Source organism: Diadema antillarum, unplaced genomic scaffold (assembly GCF_040938485.1).
Source record: "Diadema antillarum isolate AM-2024a unplaced genomic scaffold, OU_Dant_1.0 seq00000562_RagTag, whole genome shotgun sequence".
Taxonomy (NCBI): domain Eukaryota; kingdom Metazoa; phylum Echinodermata; class Echinoidea; order Diadematoida; family Diadematidae; genus Diadema; species Diadema antillarum.
The window spans coordinates 1,060,541-1,077,508 of record NW_027271501.1 but is presented as its reverse complement, the minus strand read 5'-3'; the positions used below and the strand labels follow the sequence as shown (position 1 = coordinate 1,077,508).

Below are 16,968 nucleotides of genomic sequence, written 5' to 3'. Positions count from 1 at the left end.
TAGACAAACGTGTAATTACCAATCTACATGCTACTTGGACATACCAAAGATCCACACTTCACCCGGTATTTGGGTTAGTGCAAAAGGTTTGACAACTCACACATGAACAGTAATACTTGAGTCGTATGAGCGATATCATTCAAAAATATATCTACAAACGAGTGACAATCTCATCGGTTGCAATTGTGCTCAAGATCCGAATTCATAAACTAATACCTTCGTCTGAGTGGTCACATAGAAATAATTTTGTAATTCACTGGATGCAGTAACCCACAGGTATTGTCATGATTACAAGAGATCAGCAATGCTGTATAACAGCATTAAACATGTATCTTTAACAGAAAGTGTGCCTCGTTCAACACACAGCTCCTTGATAATATATTCAAATAAATTCTTTGTACTCACAGTCACCGTTTGTATCATGATTTGTGACCGATTTCTACGACAAAATAAAATGCAGCAAAGTTCAGCTTGGAGTCCGTTGATTGGTGATCTGGGTCCTGTTGTTTAAAATGATGGTCACTGTACAATTAATGGTAACTCTGAAAATCAATGGCAATTACCATACCAACACTATCCATAGCCAATCAAAGCCAAGAAATCACTAATGGTTACCACTGATTGCAGAGTTACCAGTGATTGTAAAGTTACCATAGTTCTATGTAACGGGGCCGAGCTTCGATCTCACTTTTGCTCTTCCAATCCATAAGCTGTATGACATCATCTGACATATATTTGTAATGCTTTTAACTATCACTGTTTACAAGGACAGGTTACAATATTTGTCAATTTCACCCAATTATATCCTAACCCAGTTATTTTATGAGGGGAAAAAAAAATTAATCACAGTCTGCTAACTGAAGTGAAAGTGGCCACAAATAAAGGTAGCAAAAGTTTAATAAACACCTCTTGCAGACTCGGGGGGGGGGGGGGGGGGGGGGTTATGACCTTAACACTGGTTTAGGAAAAGCATTGTTTTGGTTGTTATCAGCTATCTGTCATTTCATACGCACTGGGACAAAAGAAAATATAGATAAATATATCGGAACATAGTTCGTTTTTTTTTTTCTATGAAAATGCAAGAAACAAATTTCTTTCATGTGGAAATCATTTCTCATGAGCTATTTATTAAAGGAGAAATGAGGACCAATATATTCTTTTCAACTGAAGGGGGTAAAGGTCTGAAAATCAGAGTAGCATACCAAACAAGACCTTAACCCGTTGAAGACTAGTCCCAAGTATAATTGGGCTGGTGTCTGTGGGAAATGTGTGCTATAGCAAAGTCAGCCCATCCTCAATGGGTTAAAGGGTCCAACAGATTTTGTTTGATGGCAAGTCCTATGACTTTGCAGCTGCCAAAACAAGAGGAGGAAAAAAAAATCAATGTCACATTATCAACAATCTCGTTCTACTCTGACGACAAGACAACATCGCTCTGTAGTGGAAAATCTCAGTTTGAATTTTGACAAGAAGAACGAGTGGCAATCCCTTGACTCCCTAAACTCTACATAGTTATGCTTGAAATTGAAGGAATATCCGACGTTTTATACTCGAGTGCCCATTCTGAATGCTTTCTAGTCAAAATCGTGTGTCAAGTTTTCATTTTTGCTGACAAAAATCGAGTCGCAGCACCTCATCTGTTGTTGCTGCTGTTGCTGAAAACAGCAAAAATAAAAACAAAAACAGGACACTCTAGAAGCGATGAAAATGTGACTCAACAGCCTCTAAATTATATTTAGATTTGAAACAGGAAGGTTCTTGAATAACGGTGTAATAACCAGAACACCACTAAATGTAGAGTTGAGTATATCTAGGTCTTACAAGTGCCCAGACATGTCCTAATGTTGGATACTGGTAGTGAACTGCATTCACTCATCCCCTTTTCAACCATGATCACAACGAAGAAGTCCAAGGAACAAGTTTCACTGTAATGTCAGCCCATCTGATTGAGCACTTGAGCATTTGTGGCATCGTAAAAATTGGGTATTAATAAAACAGAATGACCAAGCCTCGTGTATTGACCTCACTGGCCATGATAAACATATTGTCTCATCGCCTGTCAGTATGCAGTTAAATCTTCTACTTCCAGAATGAAAAAGAAATATTAATTCTACATTTGCATCCAAACTGGAATCTTGTGGATGATGTCCTAAGCCTGATTGAGAAGGTATTTTATACGAGAAATAATAAAAAAAAAAAAACAGAGAAGGAAAAAACATCAGCTGACGTAGTGGGCTTTTCGTAGAGACCCACTTTCACCGGGGACTTGATGCGACTGGAATGGTGGAAGTACTGAAGAAAGGTACCCTGTAAATATTCGTGTCGTGATCGCAGAGCCAGCCGTCCCAGCGTGGGGTGGTCCCACCGACACCTGAGTAGTGGACCGACGGCACGGCTCACGATGATAGCTGAGTGAGGCGGAGGAGAGGGGGCAACGGGCGGGGTCATACGATCTCCTCCATGGCCTTACGCGTCCCGCCGGTAGAGGTCCCCTGCATTGGTACCGTGATGACGGTCCCTGCAGAAGAAGAGGTGTCAGAAAGAGGAGAAGAAAACGGAAAGAGAAGATAAAAAAAAGATTGAAGACAGAACATGTGATGACAAGAGCACACATTCAACTTCATGAAATTCTTTCGTCGAGAGGTTTTTATGCAACTGATTGACAAATTGCCCTATTTACGTCGATGTACGGCAATTTGTCAATCAGTTGCATAAGAGCACACGTTTGTATGCATACTCCAACCCACCCACCCACACACACTCATGCACACACAGTCAAACCTGCTATACTGAGAACATGGACATTGAGAGATGGGTTTTTAATGGATATGGGCCGAGATTAAATTTCATTTACAAAGGGTGCGTTTATAAACTCTTTTTCTCGGCAGAAACAGGTTTTCCAAACGGCTTCCAGGGAATTTTTATGAGATAATAAACGCAAAGTTGTTTTGATTAAAAAAAGCCTTTTTGAAAACTGCAAATTTGTGCTTTCCAAAACAGGTTTCCAGAAACCTGTTCCTAGAAGCCCTTAGAAGCGAGATAAATGCAAAGCTGTTTTGAAACGGCTTTGTACTGCCGTTATGAACCATGCGTTTCCGTATATGACCCCTTCTCCTCGGGTCAAAATGCGCAATGCAGCTGCGCAGTGACAAGACCAGTTTTCGTGTTCGCGATGAGTTGATAAATGCAACCACTTTGGAAGCCGTTTGTACAGGGCTTTGGAAATGGCTTTTGAAAGCCAGTTCAAACAAGAGAAAGATGACAAATGCAGCCAAAGACTTATATCCAGTAAACCAACAATGAAATGTATAAAAGAAATCAGCAGTACAAAAGTTACTGTGCAACTATATAATTAGATTTTGAGTAGCATACCATGGACTCCCATTATAACAAAGTCCTCGGGACTGGCAGTTTTCTTTCATTACATCGAAATTTTGTTATAACCAAACAAATAAACACTAAATATACATAGAGTGGATAATGTTGGCACCTGGAATTTTACTTTGTTGTAACCGGAGTTCGTTATAAGCTTGTTCGTTATAATGGGAGTACACTGTACTACTCATTACATAAATATTCATACTGTCATAAATTTTGTTTCATCATTCATTCCATCTGCCTCAAACTTGTATTTATAATTTGAATCTTTCGTTTTAAAGAGACTGTACAGTTCTGGTTGAGGTGAGGATTTAGCTTTTAACGTTTTGCTAGATACTCAGAAACCACTCTATGAGATGTCAAAGAGCATGCAATTCTAAGAGGTATCAAAAGTTTATTTGATGAAATTCGGTTTTGAAATGGCTGAGATATCCAAAAACAAGGTGAAAGAAAGAGATCCTAATAAAAGGTGTGGCCTCTCACCTTTTCTTATTATCAGTTTTGTTGATATCTCAGCCATTTGAAAACCAACTTTCATCAAATAAATGTTAAATCCTTCTTAAAATTACATGCTCTTTCATATTTCAAAAGAGGTTTCTCCTTATCTCACTTAGGAATGTTATAAACCTGAATCCCCACCTCAACCAGTACTGTACAGTCCCTTTAATGATAAAGTTTTTCTCAATGAGATGTTTTTCACACTTCAAATTCTCATCACTGCTACCTTGCTCCCCCTCCCATTGCCTCACCTTGTGTGTTTTTGAGAGTTGCTACGGATTGCACTGGTAGGGTCAGGTGTCCCCTGGGTTTCCTGGTAGGTGTTCCTCTGCTGGATCGCCGGTGTGTCCTCCCCGCCGAGGAGCTCCTTTCTGGTCTGTCGCTGGGTGTGGGTCTGTTGCTAGGCGTCGGCCTGTCGCTAGACGTCGGTCTCTCGCTGGGTGTCGGTTTTTCTTTGGCTGTCGGCCTGTCAGTGGGCGTCGGCTTTTCCTCCTGGGGTGATGAGGGGCTCTTGTGGTCAGCGTTGTAGCTTTCCCACACAGGGTGGTCCCCACAGCAGGCACACGGGGTCTGCTGTCGGCTGGAGTCGGACTTGTGGTGCGTGGATGGCTCCTCGGCCTGGGGGGTGATGGTGTTACTGCTTGGGGTCAAAGGTTTTGAATCACTGGGCGTGGTTTTCAGAGTGGGAGAGCACACATGGTTAGTTCTGACCTGGGATGCCACAGAATCCGGCGTGGTGACTGTTGAGATGCTGCTCTGGGGCTTGTACGGCTGGATGCTGTCCTTCCGCGATGTATTGACGCGAGTTGAGAAGTTGCTGCCGCTGCTGGCATTGGCGTCACTGCCGGATCGCTTGGCGTCGTCGCTGTCTGACGCGTTGATGCGTTTGCGATGAACGCCCTGCAGCTTGATTTTGTGCAGACAGGTCGGAGTCAGCTGGGTGGGTGGAGACATACTCCAGTACTGCTGCACCACCCCAGGTCGGGCGTAGGCACAGGGATCGCAGCCTGTGACCTCGCTGTGACAGGTGGTGGAGCTCCCGTAGACGCTCTGCGTGCTGTCAAAGTTCTCGGGGCTACTGGTGGAATCGCTGCACTCATAGTCGGCGTTGAAAGCAGACAGGCTGAGGCTGCTCCCCGACTCCGAGTCTCTGAGGCGGCCGGACGACTCCTGTTGGCAGGCAGATTGGATGGCTTCCAGGTGGACCTGGACTGGCACGTGGCACTGGTCCTTATAGTGTCTGCCTCCCTGAGAAACCATACGCCTGCTGCTGCCAGCACCTCGGGAACATCCCGCCCCACTCCAGGGCGCATAGGATGAGTTCACTACATAGTGGCTCTCAAATGACGCCAGGCCCAGCTGGCGCGGCGTCACGCAGCCGGAGCTATACTGTCCTCCACAGTTGATGTGCCTGTGGCAGTGGGAACACACGTATTCGCAGTTTGATTGCCACGTGAGCGGCCCGCGGCCGAACCAGCGCTCCAGCTGGTTGTGGGAGGTGGATGGAAGACGGGGCACTGCCTCCCGCATGCTGGAGCTGCTCACCGCCACCGAGCGGTGCTCCCGCTTGGACGCACCCTGCGAGCAACGGCTCCTGGAATGTTTATGGTGGTGATGGTGGTGATGTGATGAGATGCGGTGGTGGTGATGGTGGTGGGACGAGGGCGCTGCTGCATACACTCCTTCCCATGGTGCATCTCTTGTGGGAGAGTTTGGCAAGCTGACTCTTAATTGTTGCTCTACGGGACTAGCAGGCCCAGTCGGGGAAGCTTCAGAACTTTTGCCCTCTAGGCCGCAATCTAGATCACAGATTAGAAATCATCAGTTAAAAAATTTGAAGTATATCTTAATAAAGTCCAGTCTAATAATAGATCATTGCAAAAAATACCAAACAAAAGAATCAACACATTTTAACTTTCTTGATGGCATATTTTCAAAACATGCATTTATACCATGGCAATTAAAACATAACATCACATATCATCGTAATGCCTTCTCAGTACATGGGGCTTAAACATTTTAATCTCATTGAGAATAACAAAGAGCTATTATTTCAAGCTTGATGACTCTATTTCTTGCTTAAAAGAATACTGAGAATGTAGAAGTTTAGAGAGTAAGACGCATTGGCAACTCTGTGTGACAGAGGAGTTCAGCAGCTCCTTGTCTAAAAAAAAGTCACTAATTGCAATTTTTCACTCAAGTAAATACTTTTTGCAGACCTGCTCTTGGTATGTAATCAGAGTTTTTGCATATCCTCCTCAGTCAAGTAATTCTGGTAGTGGCCAAATATTTTGGAAATAAAAAAATTAGTGATATTTTGTGTACAAAATAAGAGGAGAACAGCTCAGCACCTAGATCACATACAATAGCAAATACGTCATACTCTCTAAACTTTAACAGTCCATTTTTTGTTTGGGGGGGGGGGGGGGTGTGAGTCTTGATTTTAACCCCAATGTTCACTGATCTACTTCAGATTTTTCTGTTTTCTTACAAAGTAACATAACATCAGGATGGAGTGTCCCTTTAAAGGGGAGTGAAAACCCAATACATACAGGGATTGAATGTATGTAGCAGCAATAGTTTGAGGAAATTCTGACTATCTTTATAAAAAAATCATGACTTTTTAAAGTCTTAGTGCTGAGATCACGAACTACAACAGTTTGTCATGTACACATAGAAAAGCAATGTAAAGAAAAAATAGATAACTCTGCAAAATTCAGTTTTGCTTTGTTTTTGTTTTTGTTTTTTTTAAGTACACATTCTCTCCAGTTGTTTCTAACATGTGTTAAGGGTAATATCAGTCTTCCTTTTTTCTGAAAGACGGAAGTCAGGCGCTTTTTCATTATGCTAGAAAAATGAAATACTGTTGAATACTTTCTTGTTTTTTATTCTCACATTCTTGTTTATGCGATGTGATATTACAAAATGTTGAGGTCTTCTCATCCAGCAATGGCATCACCGAAACTTTCAACACTCAGAACTTTTGAACAGATTGTATGTGTTCTACTAAAATTGCTGCATTCACTCAATTTACATACATATTTGGGTTTCATCTTTCTTGAAACTTGTTGAAGGCAAACATAATTCAGCAACTCCCTTGTGTCTAGACTCACCTAAAATATTGAACATACAAAGAGGACACGTTCTGTTGGATAACAGCCAAGGATCGACGCAGTGCTTGTGAAATTCATGAGCACACGGAACAATTCTCAACTCCTGCAAGAGAAAGGGGAAAAAAAAGGACTCTGAGTCATATGAACACAACAATATTTCATTGGTTGAGAATGAGAAGGGCGTTGTCTCCAAACTATGGGTTTAGTGGCAACTTACCGCCCTTCTCATACTCACCAGACGATTTGAAGATACATGTATCAATTGCATGATTTCAAAACTTTTCTGCCCTGTTTTTTTTTTAACATCCATATCATAATAAACAGTGCAGTAAGCAAATTTTGACCATTTCTGTGCATGTGTATGTGTGTGTGTTTGTTTTTGGTTTGTCTGTTTTTTGTTTGTTTGTTTGTTTTTAGCTACCACAATGTCAAACAGTATCTTTGACTACCGTACAACATTCATGTTGGCATCTAAAAAGCAAATCTCAGCAACTGCTGTCTCCATCAATTTGAAAGAGCGCATCTTAAGCTATAAACTAATCTACCCTATTCACAAGAAATCGGCCGGTACATCTACATCACGTCATGGCCCGCATAACAAACAACTCCGGCTGTGAATTATGGCTTGCCATTAGCCTCCTATCAAATCTGACTATGATAATCTTCGACAGTCCTAAAACTGAGATGTATTATTTCGCAGTCTCTGCCCCACTACTCATCTCGAGAGCTCCGGCTAAGCTGCATTCGGAGGATGCATCTCAATCACAGGGGAGGACGAAATGGTGGCAGGAAAATCTTCGCAGAGTAAAAGTGATCTCTGATGTCGCTATGAATTAAACAGTTCGTCCTTTTTTGTTAAGTAATCCTACAGCCTGCCATTACCTAAAGCCCATCTGATCTCCCCCCCTGTCCCTCTTCCATATCACTAGATTTAGAAGCTGACTTACATATACGAGACAAATAAATGGTACCCCCTGGGCACAAGTTAATGCAGTTTTTCTACGGTTTCAAAACATCTTCCTTCCCCCCCCCCTCTGAACTCCATTAAAATTTCAGATGTGTCGATCATATTTACTGTCTTTTGCGGGCACTATGGATGCTGGTGAATGTATGTCATTATTGATTTATTTCAGCCACCACGCCACAACAGATCTTTGGCCCGAGTATAGTGAGATTGGGTACCCTCTTTTTATGTTATCAAGAAATCTACAGTTACATGGATCCCCACCTTAAGCATCCCTTTAAACTGGAAATTCTCCCACCTAGACCCAGCAAAAAGCTGGGGACCTTGATCATGCAAACATGCGCACAATATCATGAGAGCATAGCGCATATCACATGCACGAATACAATCCCCCTATTCAGATGCATGCCATTTTATATCTAAACTCGATAACGAAATGACATATAAAGAATCATCATATAGCCGACAGACTATTCAAACACTAATTTCGACCGTTCTGGGAAACGTCGTGAAGATGTGCAGTTTCCCACTGCGCATGCTGTTACTGTCATGAGTGACAGCTGTGGGGTCACCTTTCGTGCGCGCTCCCATTAAGCCCCGCCCAGTTATACCGTTCTATGGTCGCCATACATTCAGATGCACACGAAATGCTGATTCGTTATCGAGTTCTAGTTCGAAACGATGCTCTGACCGTTGTTTCGCTATACGTCGTTTCGTTATACGTCATTTCATTAGTCAGCGTTCAGACGTATAAATTCATCATATAGCTATACCGTTCTAGTATCAATTTTTTGCATCTGAATGCCCTGAATGTCCCTCTCGGTCAGGGCCCAGCTCTGGGGTTACCATGCTATTTTGTGCTTTCTTATCTTTATTTGTAAACATCTACGATAAAGCTAAAGTTGGGTGGGAGAAATGCTAAATTTTAGGAGGTAGAAAATACATCTTCATCGGGAGACACTCAGCTAGAGCGGGAGAAATTCAAACTCAAGGGGGAGAGTGGGAGATTTTGCTAAAACGGCCTCAAAGCGGGAGATTCTCCCATCAAAAGCCGGAGCGTTGGAGTCACTGCAGATAAACATCTGTTGCACTGCACACTGGCATTCATTGGAATGTCTAAATGGGGCTATCTCAAAGTGCATTAGTATTTGGCTGCTCATTAACCAGAAGCTTCTACAAAATGCATTCTCCTTAAAACAAAAGAATAAAACAAATGCAGCAAGCGAGATACATCCATGCTATGGAGGACCAGTTTTCTCCTGAGGGAAAAAAAATAAGAGTTAATCTGTCTGGTAAATGTCACATCATCTTCACTACTCAAACACCAGAATTTGTTTACTGGGCGAGTCGTCACATTGATGCTGGCAGCTCAGTCGAGTGGATTTCAAAGTGAATTACGTTCCTTACGACAGCAAATTGATGACTCACTGTGCTCAGATTCACAGTCAGTGTGGCATTCTAATGAACAATCTTCAAAAAGCACAGCAAAGCTTTGTTTGATTTAAAGTAAAATTCCATTTGTGGTTAAGGTCAAACTTAACAAATAAAGTCATACCAAAATAACAGACTAGTATTCATTAATGTGGGATAAAATCGATTGAAAGGTATTGAACTTGAACATTTCACCTTTTCATGGAACAGAGTTGCTGATGATGATAATGTTTGTGAAATCACCTCACAGGGTATTATGGCATGTGGCATTATGAGTTGAGACGTTGAGGAGCATGACATAGAGGAATGTGGCAGTGAGGGGTGTGACACACAAAGGTGTGGCATTTAGGGGTGTGACATTGTGAAGCATGGTATTGAGGAGAGTGGTATCAAGGGCGTGGCATCGAGGGGTGTGGCATTGAGGAGGTGTGGCATTGACAGGTGTCATATTAACCCGTTGAGGACGATTTGGCTTTGCTACAACACGCATTTCTCATAGATGCTTGCCCGAGTACACTCGGGACTCGTCTTCAACGGGTTAATGAGTGTCACATTGAAAGATGATAGACAGCAAGCAATCAGTATGGAGGTGATGACATGGACTGGTATAGCACGACAGCGTGTTGCACCTAAGGGCATGGCATAAAAGGGCGTGGCAGGGAGTGGTGGGTACTTACCTCCCCCTCCCGGAACTCCTCAAGACATATAGCACAGATAGTCCCGTCTGAGGCTATGCTCAGAGTCGTCGCCCACCTCTCATCGGAGAGAATCTTCTGAGAGTGGCGCTCGCTGCGACAGTACTTGCGGACTTCCATCTTGGACAAAGCGTTGAGGGCCTGCCTCGCCTGGGAAGTCTGCCAGATGAGATGGAAGCAACCAAAGTACACACAAGTTCAGAGACACAACGAGAATAAATTCTTCAAAAAGTAGAAAATCAACAGGTGCAAAAAACATACTACCGGTAAAGACATTCATGACCAACAGACAGGTAGACAGACAAAAAAGATGGATACCATAATTCAACAGGTACGTGGGGAACACAGTTAGATATCAAATAATGAAGATATGTGAAACTGATACAAGGTGAACACAGCAGACGAGAGGATAGAAATTTGTATGAAGAGGACAGAAATATCATGAACCATCGTATAACAAACAAAACTTAACAAGAGATAACATCAAAAAGTAACCGAGACATATCAGACAAAAATAATACACTCCACATATGGAAGAACTATATACATTGTATATAAAATACCTAGATGTATATATATTCATATTCATATTCTTTAAAAAAAAATGATTGCCTAAACTTGGTAAATGCCTTCATAGGAATGCAAATGTTACCGAACACAAGCAAACCATTATGATATACCGGTACGACAACCTGGGATTAAATCAGACATTTTGTGTGTTCAATAACTTGGGGTAAAATGTTGAAGAGGGTTCTACTTGGATATCTGTTTGACTGAACGCCATTTCACGTCAGTGCTTAAATGTATGGCAAACAATGACACTGTGGACAATGAAATACAAATACATCAGACTAACACTGGACATTTCTGAATCCTAAACAGAGCCTAATAAAATCAAAAATAGGTAAAACAAAAGGGATTCAGCTTTGTAGACAGGTATGATCCTGTAAAACCATGAATATATGCAGCACATATGCAACTTTCATGAATCGCCACTGGCATTCAATGCACTGTGTAGACAAATCACTTTCGGGTACATTTTACTTTCATGAATCTTGGCTCCTTGTGAAATACGCAAAAGTTTCATGCATGCAAAAAATTTCTGGCGTAACAGTAATCATCCCTGCAGCTATTGTCTAGATATAGAGATACAGTTTCTATTTGACAAGAAATGAAGCGATATGTGAGAAATAAAGAGCCCAAGCAATGAGAGGAGAAGAAAAAAGGATCTGCAGATACTGAACTGGGGAGTGTTTGGATGCAGAATCAGGGTTAGGGTGGGCGCAAAAGTGGATGCCAAACAGCAGGGTCATTCATTTCCAGAGGTCAGAGGTTGCGGAAGTTCTGGTTTAGCCATTTTGGGAGGGGCACGGAGGGTCCCCAGTGCTGCTGATCAAGTATTCCAGTGGGTATTTGCCACTAGTTGCAGGGTGGCTCTTGGCGCGACTGACCCCTTAGGATGCCGAAAAAGCCATTACCAATTGCAAAGATCATCAGCGGCAAGCGTCATTCTCCTAAAGCCGCGACTAATTCAATTTAAACGAGTGTCCTGAATGGGGTCTAAGAGAATTGATGGAGTGTATCTGCATCAAGAAATAAAGAGAGAAAGTTTGGGGGGGGGGCTACATTTGTAAGTGGAATTTCAGAGCTTGAGACTTGACTCATAGCGAAGAGACGCCCTCTGTGCGAAGCGCATCTGCGATTTCCACGATTCGTCTGGCAGCTTTGATCTACAAAGCACGTATGAGATCGCCGTCATTGGGGCTATTTTTGTTAGAACTCCTTCCCTTTTCGGGTCCTTAAAACTTTGGCCTTTGTGCTGGGGTAAGGCTCATACGTCAATGATACAGACTCGTTTAGCAGATGTCTCGTTCCTTGATGTGGCTGGAAGATGATTACGTTGATGCGGAGGTGGGCAGGCAAGGATAGGGTGGTGCAAAATTTGGCAGTCTCACAAAGAATGGAATTGACTAGGGATTAAGACAAGGACTGACAGAACAGAAGAATAAAAAAATGAAATATAAGAAATAAGGACAGTCAAAGGCACAGAGAAAGAAAGAGAGAGAGAAGGGATGGAATAGCAGAGGAAGATTCACAAGAGGATGGAAAAAATGTAGAAGAGGTAGAACAGAAAGATGTAGGGTCAAAGAAAAGTTTACAGGATGAAAAGAAGAGACAGATCTATACAGGGTAGTGAGCTGCAAGCTGAGAACAAAGACAGAAAGAGAGAGAGAGAAAGAGATGGAGGAGAGAGGGAGAGAAAAATACACACACACACACACACACACACACACACACATACACACTTTTCTATGGAGAAAGTATGTAAAGCAGGTGTGTGTGAGAGAGAGACACACGCACAAACACACATACACACACAAACACTCACTTGTAGGGAATAGGGAAAGAATAAAGACAGTATAAGGAAGGGCAGGAAAGAGAGGGAGAGACTATCTAAATAGTAAGACAGACAGACAGACAGACAGACAGACAGACAAAGATTTATAATAGGAGACTCTAAGGGTGCATTTATGCTTAACATTTTGGGGCCATAATCAGCACTGTGAAACATGAGTAATGCAAAGCATGGTAGAGTCCAAACTTACTTTGTTATATAAACTTTGTTTCAAAACAAACACAAAAAAGTAAGTTTACAGTCGGCGATCTTTCACATTCTCACGACATTTACTGGAGAAGCATAAATGCAAATCACAACACAATCACGCTTACAATCGGCGATTCTCTCTTATAGTGTTAACTGGGGAAGCATAAATGCAAAATCACATATCGCTACAATTGGGGTTTATAGTTTCTCAACAACGTGCAGTGCATGTTTGTGATATGAACTCTTTCTCGAGCTCCAAAAATTGAGTATAATGGCGTTTTGGATCAGCGATTCAGAGATAGCTAGGGACGTCAATGAAAAGCCTGCATCTCATGAAGAGACGCTGAAGCAAATACAGCCAGCTGTATTCTTAAAGGGATCGCATAGTTTTGGTTGAGACCTAATTTCAGGTTTCTAACATCTTTTGGTGAGATAATGAGAAACCTCTTATGAAATATGAAAGAGCATGTAATCTCATGAGGAATTCAACATTTATATGATGAAAATTGGTTTTGAAATGGCTGAGATATCAAAAACAGAGCATTTCTGATAAAGTGTGGGACCCACATTTTATTATGATCGCTTTGTTTTATTTTGTTTTTGGATGTTTCAGTCATTCCAAACCCGATTTTCATCAAACAAACTTTGAATTCCTCAAAGATGGTATGCTCTGTACTATTTCATAAGTGTTTTCTTGGTATCTCGTAAAAAGTCAAAAGCCCAATTCTCATCTCCACCAACACTGTACCATCCCTTTAAGTTTCTTCTTTCTTGAAATAGCATGTTTGGAAGAATCGTTAAGCATGAAGGATAGCTCTATGACCCAAATTCTGACAACAGAATTACTGAAAAATATATTTTTAAGAGTAAACACATAAAAATGTGCTTTTCAGGCCAAGAACAGCATGTATGATAATATGTAGTATTTTTTTTTCCATAACCCTCAATTTACTGAAAAGATTCTGAATTCCTTTAGCTGACAATAAAATGGTGACAAAGAAGTTGATGTGCATGTACGTTTACGACAGAATTTGGCCTGTTTTTCCTGCTGGGCATTACTTATGTCCCCGTTTCTTTCTGACATTTAGATTAGCCTCAAAGATGAAGAAGCATGGACGCTCCACAAGTTGGCAGAGACAAAGAATTTGGCCTAAGGTTTCCTTCCGAAACTTTGGATGGAGAGTGGAATAAAACAGATGTAGGGGGAATGAGGTGGGATGGGGGGTGGGGATGGGGGGTGGGGGTGGGGGTGGGGGAGGAAGGTCATAATGACTGGGGAAAAGTTGTTTCTCACCTGTTTTCGTTTCTGCCGCCATCTGAGTTTGAGGACGAGCAGTAAACAGATGATGGAGATGAGGATGAAGAAGGCGACGAAGATTCCCATGTCAAAGAACTCGTTAGTGCTCTGTGGGGACGGGAGAGGGCGAGACAGACAAGAGACAAACATGTTTGTTACTCTGGGAAGCACTGATCATTACCACCATCGTGCCTTGTAGTTTGGTCCATTTATGGTGTCAATGCCCAGGATAAAAACCCTCCCTACTCCCCATCCCCCCCATGACGGCAGCAATGACGTCCGATGCAGTCAAGTGATTACCAATACCATTTTTCTTTTTTACAGATACCAAAAATAAATGAAAACCCAGAGTAGAATCCCAGGGATCCAATTCTCTTGAGAAATCTTAAAATCTCACAAATTCTAGGACTCACGGCTTTATCTTTCCTCTACAAGCTTCATATAAAAATTGAAACAAGGAAAACATGCCCACATATGTAAAGTCATGACAATAGAAATGTGTCGATCACAAAAGCATGGACACAGGACTGAATAAAACCAATAAATGACATTTGGACTAATGACAATAATTTGAAAACAAACATGGACCAAACTGAAGATCGTATCATCAGTTTTTTGGGGGATAACTGGAAAAACACTACTACAATGTCAGCTTGACAGAAAAAAAAAACAGCTGCAAAAAAAACAAGGAAAAGTAGAAATTACGCGGTGCGTAACATATGTCCCCGCCGGAAGTAGCATTTTGTAACAAAATGTGCAATATAGGTAAAAAATCAAGGTCAAAGGTCAAAGAAGTCAAAGGTCAAAATTCTGTGTAGAAGTTTTGAAGCCCTCACCTAGTGCCATCACATAAAGCAAATGGAATCGAAATTGGGTTAGAAATGGCGAAGGAGTAGCATTTTGTAGCCAATGTACAATTTAGGTCAAAAATCAAGGTCAAAGGTCAAAGAAGACAAAGGTCAAAATTCTGTGCAGAAGTTTTGAAGCCCTCACCTAGTGCTATCACATAAAGCAAACGGAATCGAAATCGGGTTAGAAATGGCGAAGGAGTAGCATTCTGTAGCAAAATGCACAATATAGGTAAAAAATCAAGGTCAAAGGTCAAAGAAGTCAAAGGTCAAAATTCTGTGTACAAGTTTTGAAGCCCTCAACTAGTGCCATCATATAAAGCAAACGGAATCGAAATCGGGTTAGAAATGGCGAAGGAGTAGCATTTCGTAGCAAAATGTACAATATAGGTCAAAAATCAAGGTCAAAGGTCAAAGAAGTCAAAGGTCAAAATTCTGTGTAGAAGTTTTGAAGCCCTCACCTAGTGCCATCACATAAAGCAAACGGAATCGAAATCGGGTTAGAAATGGCGAAGGAGTACCATTTTGTAGCAAAATGTACAATATAGGTCAAAAAATCAAGGTCAAAGGTCAAAGAAGTCAAAGGTCAAAATTCTGTGTAGAAGTTTTGAAGCCCTCACCTAGTGCCATCACATAAAGCAAACGGAATCGAAATCGGGTCAGAAATGGCGAAGGAGTAGCATTTTGTAGCAAAATGTACAATATAGGTCAAAGGTCAAGGTCAAAGGTCACGACTGAAATTCTGTGTAGAAGTTTCAAAGCTCCCATGTAGTGCTATCATATAAAGCAAACAGAATCAAAATTGGCTCATAAATGACAGAGAAGTAGCAAATTGAAGATTTTGATCACACACGGACGGACACACGGACGGACGGACACACGGACGGACGGACACACGGACACACACACGTACGGAGCCCGTTTCATAGTCCCCTGCTCGAACTCGTTCGGCGGGGACAAAAAACGTAACGAGACTGATGTATAGAAAGAGGTATGTTTAGAAATGAATCATCCTAATCCTAAAGAAAATTTATAAATCATCCATCACATATTTGGCAAGGCACTCAAAATATATTCATACACCTGTGTATCAAAATTCTGCCACCAAATCAAAAATTATATAATGAACATGAAAGGATTCAAATAAGCTCTAATATCTTACTTTATATGATAAACAAATAACAATAATCATGGATATCAACAAAGATGTGTGTGCGCACATACACACACATACACACACTTAAATATAAATGCACATGGCGGTCAAGCAATGAATGAACGAGTGACCGCTATAGTCGACAACAAGTACTGTGACCAGTGGCCACCCTCAAAGATTTGCCACGAATAGTCCTGTGAAAAATTTGCACATCCTCTGACATCTGACTCCTTCCTCTACTGTACACGATGAATTATTCTGCAGTGGAGCTCTTGTAACCGGTTTTCATCAATCAATGAACATTTGACCCAACAACGGGAGAAGTTACTGCCTCTCTGCTTCAGCGAGTAATCCAACTGTCCAGAAGCCATCCATGAATAATTCAGAACTTTGTCGGTATCTTCTAGGACTGCCAGCTGGATAACATTCTCCATTTCTCTTCTCAGCGAACGATTCCTAGATCTAATTACACCTGATCTTTCACACCAGAGTGAAATAGTTTTCCACAATCTTGGATCTCAGTAGTCTCAAAAAAGATAGTAGCAACATCTTTGAGTACTAGAGAGGCGCTCTGAGAGCGCGCAGACCTCCACCAAGCAGCTCGTTTCCACCACTTATCTTATTCTTCCATAGAGATCCGTGATTTCCACCCATATGTTGCATGCTGAAAGTCGCCCGATTTCCCAATATAGAAGCCTTTTGTTACGTCATCAACTTCCAGCTGTGCGGCGCGCCTCGCCTTAGCAGAAACTAGAGCACGCACTTCAGTGCGTGTATGAAAACCTAAAAAATGCGCAGCTGGAACTCCCAAGTTCATTGACCCTACCTGCCAAAATATCGAAAATCCTTCATAAAATCCACAAAAATTGCCGGATCACTACCAAAATTTAATCGTCTGTTACTTGTGTCATTCTCCACCTTTCCTGTAAGTTTCATCCACATCTGTTCACAACTTTTTGAGGTATTTTGCACACGGACAGAGC

General features: G+C 41.7%; 1 protein-coding gene across 1 annotated transcript in view; it reads right to left on the bottom strand.

Annotated features, from left to right (window-relative positions):
- Positions 1–1,714: 1,714 nt before the first annotated feature.
- Positions 1,715–16,968, bottom strand: part of LOC139735049 (uncharacterized) — a 34,266-nt gene continuing 19,012 nt past the window's right edge. The window contains exons 2-7 of the mRNA XM_071645826.1: positions 13,979–14,089; positions 10,062–10,238; positions 6,990–7,092; positions 4,361–5,675; positions 4,128–4,270; positions 1,715–2,518 (exon numbers count right to left, since the gene is read on the bottom strand). Coding sequence (XP_071501927.1) covers positions 2,445–2,518; positions 4,128–4,270; positions 4,361–5,675; positions 6,990–7,092; positions 10,062–10,238; positions 13,979–14,089 — 1,923 coding nt within the window. The 3' untranslated portion in view covers positions 1,715–2,444. The remainder of the gene's footprint in view (positions 2,519–4,127; positions 4,271–4,360; positions 5,676–6,989; positions 7,093–10,061; positions 10,239–13,978; positions 14,090–16,968) is intronic.